Raw genomic sequence first — 7508 nt, forward strand, 5'->3', positions numbered from 1 at the left:
GTCAATGGTGGCCATACACGTTATTAAACTTTGGATCAGTGCTCAAAACTGACAGTAAAAGTGTTTTCAGACATTTTCATACCCTGATGCAACACATTTTGCACGGCTTTTTTCAGTGACACTGTTTTTGATGATTTGCAAGTCAGTTATTGTTCAATGAATTTTGATTTCTTTGTTGGAAAAGTGTGTGGATATGCTTTATCTTTGTTATGTTTGATTCAGTTGTAATGATCATGAGTAAAGGCATATGTACTGACCAAAAATACACTTGTTGCTTAATTTTTTGTGAGGAGTATATGTACCACATTTCGTATTACACACATGTAATAAAGTTAGATCGTCGTAAATCATACGTAACAACATGAAATAGTTCGGGATAACGAGATTTCAGTTTATGATTTTTGAAAGAAGGAAACTTTCTCAACTAGCATTGCCTTAGCAGTAGATATATTTCACGCAGTTGATACAGACACACGAGCCCTATAGAACGCTGCGGTGTCGTTGTGCTAGCGACAGCGTTGGCGTGAACCTCCATGTATTTACTCACTCGGGGCGGTGGTGTAGCATCACTCGTCACGCAGTTCGACCCGGGTTTGAATTGTAATTATGTGTTAGGCTAAATCTGGTGATCTCGGCAAGATACTGCTGAAATATTGCTATGTGCTCAATTCCCAAATTACCCACATTGCTCCATGACTTTTGGAGAAAATTTAGGATCGGTGTGAATAGTTTCACATCGATCTTCTATGGATGAATCGCTGATTTTATGGCTATTTGAACGATATATGCTAATGAAAGATACAAACGGTTGATACGCTTTTTTCTTTTTTTAACAAGATTAGCCGGGTGCTCCTGCAAACCATCACAGCTATCATTTGGAGATGCTGTCAAGTTTCTCAAAGTCGGGGGTCAGATATCCTACGACTTGAATATCAGCAAATGCAGCAACAATCTTCCCAAGGATATCCCATCCTTCTCGTGGGGGGGGACAGGGTAGACGACGTCATCATCTTGGATGAGGGGACCGACTTCTCGGTAGAATTCTCTATCACCAGGAAGGTCAACGGCATAAGGTATAACCTGACAGGTAGGTCATTCAACAAATGTCGGACTTGTCCCGTTGAACCATGTCATCCTGCATGTGGGATTTAATCCAGAATTCAATCACACGTGATAAAGTCCAGTTTAGTCTGAAGTGAGTGAGTGAGTTAGTTTTACGCCGCACTCAGCAATATTCCAGCTTTATGGCGGCGGTCTGTAAATAATCGAGTCTGGACCAGACAATCCAGTGTTCAACAGCATGAGCATCGATCTACGCAATTGGGAATCGATGACATGTGTCAACCAATCCTGACCATCCAATCCCGTTAGTCGCATCTTCCGACAAGCATGGGTTACTGAATATTCTAACCCGGATCTTCACGGGTCTTAAGGCTAAAGCATACAGATATATATATATATATGTAGGGCCAATGCACTGGGGTACACCGGCAGGCCCAGAGACAATACACTAATTATTGTCAACTACAAGAGATCATACGGATCTGGTCATACAGGCATATACATGTACATGTGTCTTACATGCTGATATTCTCTCCGCAATATTCTGTAAATAACCAAGTCTAGATCAATGCATACATATTCGGGTGGGTTGAATGCAAGCCAAATGAAATACTGTACATACACGTGTATGAGCCAATAACTGTTTTGTAGGTTGAATACAAAACCCACACACCCAACATATGTCTATCAAATCATATAAGAGCCATTCTCACAAGATATTGTTGAAATGTATAACGATTTGCAGTTTACTCGGGGTCGACAGTAAATGACGATTTAGACACAACGCTGGTTTACTCAGAAATTGTCAGTATCAAAAGAACACATCGAAACATGTCCCGATTTGTAGTGAGTGAGTGAGTTTAGTTTTACGCCGCTTTTAGCAATATACCAGCAATGTCATTGCGGGGGACACCAGAAATGGGCTTCACACATTGTATCCATGTGGGGAATCGAACCCGGGTCTTCAGCTTGACGAGCGAACGCTTGAACCACTAGGCTACTCCACCGTCCCTTTGTCAGATGAAAGGGAAAGTAAACTTAACATAGCATATTTTAATACCTCAAATACAACCACGACACACGACACCACTATTAACTATAAATCATATAGTATGATTTGGAATTACAGACCAGGCCCTGATTTCTCAAAACAAACTTAAGTCTGAGTTTAGACTTAAGTTAGAGTTTTTCCTCAAAATTGAGAAAATGCATTTCCCAGAATGAACTGAAATTGATATTAAACTCAAACATAATAGACAATTTGAGTTTGGTGGATAGATTACCTAAGTTGTTTGTGGATTTTTAATTTAAAAATGCAGTTGAATAAAAACTCAGTTTGAAATTTGAGTAAAAACTTAAGTTTGTTTCGAGAAATCGGGGCTTGAAAAGTGTCGCAGATTGAGATAAACCACTCAGCTCAATATTATCCAAAACTTGCGTCAGCTTCATAAAACGATTTAACTTCATTTTATTTACCATTTCACTTCCGATCTTTTCTATTTTAACACGTTACCATTTATACGTTGACTTATATTGTATACATTTTACAGATTAACATGACTCTTTTATCAGTGTCATTAATGTTTTGAATGGCATGTAGAAGTCATTAACATAACCAGTGACAATGTATTGATGTCGACTTCTGTATTAAAAGGAACACAACGTTTCGGAGTGTCTCCCTTCTTTTTCATCGTGTAATAAAGTAGAAGTCATCCAGAAACTTCCCTCACTTACCAATATAATTGCTCGCTACATTAGCTGTGTTTGTGTTCGGTTGTTCACCGACACACACTGTTATGGTTGACCTCTCCAGCGCGCAACCATCTCGTCAGAAAACAATGCCGCTATATAGAAAGGAAAGTGTTGGTGTTCAGAATAGACAGACGCTGGAATACTTCGAGTTTAAGAATGTTTTACCGGGACAGAAAACATAGGATTTTTTTAGAGAGTGGCACGGCACACAGGTGCCAGTTAAGACAGGGTACAGCAATACAGAAATATGACCATCTTTCTTTTTTGTAAAATGAAATGACAGTTTTTCTCTTTTCCACCTGTGATCAGATCGCCCTGTACGGTTCACTCAGGTATCCATCAGTAACGACCAGGTTTTTGTGGAGATCACGGACGTCAATGAAGATGTTCCCGACTTTCTTTCAACAGGCTCTATTCAGTGTGCAAATAAAGATGGGTGAGGCCTTTATTTTGAAAAGTATCACATGCTTGCTTGAGTCCCTTGAACATTCTGGAGATTCCCAGCAAGCGATGTCACAGAGAGCCCCAAAACACTCGGTATCAAATGATTTCATTACATTGTACTTGGATAGGTAGGCCATCGGAGAGGCCTGATCTCCATCATTGCCTCTCTCTCTCTCTCACTCTCTCATTCTGAGAGGATTTAATCACGTGTCCATTAATTTTTTTTAAATCTACACCATGGTTTGCAGTTACCTGCTCATTGTGTAACAAATACTGTTTCCAGCGGTGTTGTTGTCAACAAGTTGTCCACACCAGGGGGAGAGGTGACCACCCAGGAGGACCTCATCAACCACCTCCGCATGGGCTACGACTTGACCTACGTGCTTCAGTGGGATAAGTGCTCCCCGGGTAACACTACGACCAACAAGTGGTGGTCAGGGAGAATATCGGGTGAGGGAAGGGGATGTAAGCAGCAAGTATATGAATGCCAGGTTGGTTGGTTGGTTGTTGAACGCTGCATTCACCAATATTCTAGCTCTGTGGCGCCGCCCTGTAAATAATCGAGTCGGGACCAGACATTCCAGTGATCAACAGCATGAGGATCGATCTGCACAATTGGGATACGATGACATGTGTCAACCAAGTCGGCGAGCCTACTCGATCCTCTTATGGCAAGCATTTGGTTGCTGAGGTCCAATTCTAACCCGGATTTTCACGAGTGACAGGTAAATGAGAGCATCAAGATTGAATACAGGAAACGTGCGTACATGAGTGAACGAGGGAATTAAGGCGTTGTGAGTGAGTGAATGAGGGATAAGTGAGAACCAAGGAGTGTCTGAAGATTGAGTGAGTGGTACATGAGTGTGAGGGGAAACTGAGGAGAAAGTGGAGAAAGGAGACCGAGGAGAACGTGAACAATTGTGAATAAGGTGGTGGGTTTTGAAGAGTAAGAGATCATATTATGGATGACCATCAGTAATATGTGTTTTTCCTGGAACGTGTACATATTTCTTTCCAGGTTATCGGTTTGGCCACAACGGTGGCGTCAGCTTCACCCAAATTGTAGACAGTGCCCAAAAGGAATTCTTCATTGAAGTCAGTGTCATGAAGTCCAGTGTCAAGGTCCAGATGTTCAACATTGAAAGGTTACAAAGACAGCAGGGGTCGACGGAAACAAGGATGTGTGCATTAGGCCAGAGCTATCGTGTCTTTACACACCAAGACGCATAGTGCCCTTCAAACGATCAATAAATCCTGCCTGTATTTAGTTCTTGCTTCAGTTGTGTTATATATGATACACTTAATGAATGTGATGGTGGCTGATCTTCAGGGACCGAGCAGTAAATATTCCAACTGTGGAGGTGTTTTGGTTGCACATCTAGCACATGTTTGGGGAGCATTTGAGTCAATTCAATTTCCAGTATTTTAATTCTCTTTTCCCCAAACTAATGTCGAACAATGATGAAGTACAGCATGTGAAGCCCGCCCTTTGAATACATCACTACACACGATATAAAGCCAGATTCATTCACTCACTCAAGGAGGAAAACGCTTGGTGGTGATTAGGATTTTTGGTAGTAACTATTCATGCTGCCGATCGCGACCATTTCTGGAACAGATAAACCATAAGTAGATATGACAGTTATGAGAAAAGGCCTAACACATTACTGAATGAGTGAGTTTAATTTTACGCCGCTTTTAGCAATATTCCAGCAATATCACGGCGGGGAATACCAAAAATGGACTCCACACATTGTACAAATGTGGGGAATCGAACACGCCGATCTCCTTAACCTTTAGGCTACATCACCGCCCCAATTAGTGAATGACCACACGCTTAATTCAGCATACTCATTTATTTTGCCCATTCCTTCCAATATTTGGGGCGGTAGGGTAGCCTAATGGTTAAAGCGTTTGCTCGTCACGCCGAAGGCCCGGGTTCGAATCCCCACATGGGTACAATGTGTGAAGCCCATTTCTGGTGTCCCACGTCGTGATGTTGCTGGAATATTGCTAAAAGCGGCGTAAAACCAACACTCAGTCAGTCAGTCAGTCAAAGCATATACAGTGAAGCGCTCATAAAATTATGGACATGTCAGGTGTATATTTATATCTGTAATACATTGTTCAGAGGTTTCCATTTGGAATTAAATTCCGTGATATTGCTGGAATATTGCTAAAAGCGGCGTAACGCCATACTCAATCACTCCTTCCATTATTTAAGGGATGTATTACGTTTTTGTGCACTTGTGAGTGAGTGAGTTAAGATTTTAAATCACATCGGCAGTATTTCAGCCATATAGTGACTAAATCAAGTTATAAATATATAAAACAATTTAAAGTAAATTATAAAATTCTGTCAACGAAGGACAGTAAAACAACTAGATTTGCACTTATCAAAGGATAACAGTCACACAGAACGGGTTAATGCGAATTAATACGAAATTTGTGACCGTTATGAAACGCATCAGAGATGTTTTTCTTTGGTCTGCATAAAATGCATTTGAATCAGGATGTCGGTGCTGAATCATTTTTAATCGATTCAGCCGGACAATGTTTTCACACTGTGGCATACACTATTCTTCCCTGTATATTTGTATTGCCATGTGTCGCGTGATAAATGTGCGTATTCGCGACCGGCACCATCTGAACAAACTCAAACACGTAGGTGATAGTGAAATTCAAGGTTCCTGCTTTCAAAATGAATGGCCATGCGGAACCACATTTCTTTACGGATTTTAGGAATATCGGAAGCAGCTAGGTCTTTTGTCAAAGGGAACTACAAGAGCAAACACAAATGTGTTATGAAAATAGATTTATTATATTATCAGAAAATTGCCCAAAATACGTGCAGGTCATGTGCCAATTGTCAAGGGCACAGTCAAGCTGTTCCCGTACAATGTTTTATTTTGTGATTCTCCTTATAAACGTACACAGAAGTAGTCTCATCCCTCTTCGACTTCCTGCAGTTATGGAAAAATAACATTCAGTTTTGATTTTGAAGTTGCATCGATTACTGAAGACTTTATGCAGATAGTTTGATACAGATTATGGCGCGGCGTTTAATCCGCAGCCACTATATATTTTTAAAGATTTCAAGTAACGAACTTACAAGGCACTGGTTTGAAGGTTCTCCACGATACAGCTAAATTGGCCCCGTAAATGTTGAAACATGTTTCATGGAAATCACTATGAAACTGTTTAATAATACACTAGATCGGTACATGTTTGTAAACGAACGAACTTTCATTGAGACGAAATAACACAATCTGCACTCAGTCTGGTAGTTTCCATAAATTCACATGGACACCATGCATAACAATTATCATGTAAGGGAGAAATTGTTAGGATCTGTTGATCAGAATGAACATATTCGTTATGTTTGATGCATAATATATCAATATTTGTCATATTGACCTCTTGTTGCGCTAATTGTATCTCTTTCAAACAGCCAGTGAATTTCCAGTTCAGAATCAACTGCAGCAAGAACATAGCATCATCACAATGGTTTATTTTGGATGTATTGACTTTCTTATAGTCAAGGTTGTCCAGGCCCCGGTTTCTCGAAACAAACTTGATCTCAGTTTTGACTTAAGTTAGAGTTTTTGCGTAAATTTGAGAAAACGCAGGAAAATGCATTTCAGAGAATGAACTTGAAATCGATATTAAATTCAAACATAGTAGACAATTTGAGTTTGGTGGATAGATTACTTAACTTGTTTGGGTTTTTTATTTTTTTAAATATAGTTGAGTTAAAAATTCAGGTGTTTCAAATTGTCAGTTTGGAATTGGAGTAAAAACTTAAGTCTGTTTCGAGAAATCGGCGCCTGACCTCGGATTTAGCATCATTTCTTAAAATTACAAATCTATTGTCCTCTCTCTCAGTCCCTGCTGTTTCATTTCGATGTGTTGCCGAGTTGCAAATGAGACTAAAGATGAGCTAAGCGAAATTAAATGACATACTTTGCTCAAGTTAAAGTGAATTTGGTTTTACGCCACTTTGACCAACATTCCAGTTCTATGAAGGCGTGTCAGCTTCATGTAGTAGGACTGTCTAAGTAATGCAGGTCTCAGACTTCCATGGTCATCGCGCTATTAAAACAATAAGCATAACCACGGGCAGCGTGGGATTTGAATCCACGATGTTTCTGGCGTGTAAAGGGGACGTGACTCTGTACAGCGAATTGCTATGCTTTATACCAGTGGTGCACCCGAACCCCGTTGAGGAATGAAAAGCTCAAATATGTTTT

The 7508-nt window shown here is 40.2% G+C and overlaps 1 protein-coding gene across 1 annotated transcript; it reads left to right on the forward strand.

Moving 5' to 3' along the window:
• The first annotated feature begins 991 nt into the window (after positions 1–991).
• LOC124267105 lies at positions 992–4527 on the forward strand. Its single transcript, XM_046701959.1, has 4 exons — positions 992–1087; positions 3124–3250; positions 3542–3708; positions 4277–4527. The coding sequence occupies exons 3-4, from the start codon at positions 3618–3620 to the stop codon at positions 4486–4488; spliced, it is 303 nt and encodes a 100-aa protein (XP_046557915.1). The 5' UTR covers positions 992–1087; positions 3124–3250; positions 3542–3617; the 3' UTR covers positions 4489–4527.
• Positions 4528–7508: the final 2981 nt, after the last annotated feature.

This window comes from Haliotis rubra, unplaced genomic scaffold (assembly GCF_003918875.1).
Source record: "Haliotis rubra isolate DU_JTF1 unplaced genomic scaffold, ASM391887v1 Scf13, whole genome shotgun sequence".
In the NCBI taxonomy this organism is placed as follows: domain Eukaryota; kingdom Metazoa; phylum Mollusca; class Gastropoda; order Lepetellida; family Haliotidae; genus Haliotis; species Haliotis rubra.

What these genes read in the sequence shown, in the direction of transcription:
- LOC124267105 (XM_046701959.1), top strand. Translation starts at nt 3,618, where the DNA reads ATGGGCTACGACTTGACCTACGTGCTTCAGTGGGATAAGTGCTCCCCG. An exon ending in GTGGTCAGGGAGAATATCGG is followed by an intron (nt 3,709 to 4,276) that starts GTGAGGGAAGGG and finishes ATTTCTTTCCAG; the next exon opens with GTTATCGGTTTGGCCACAAC.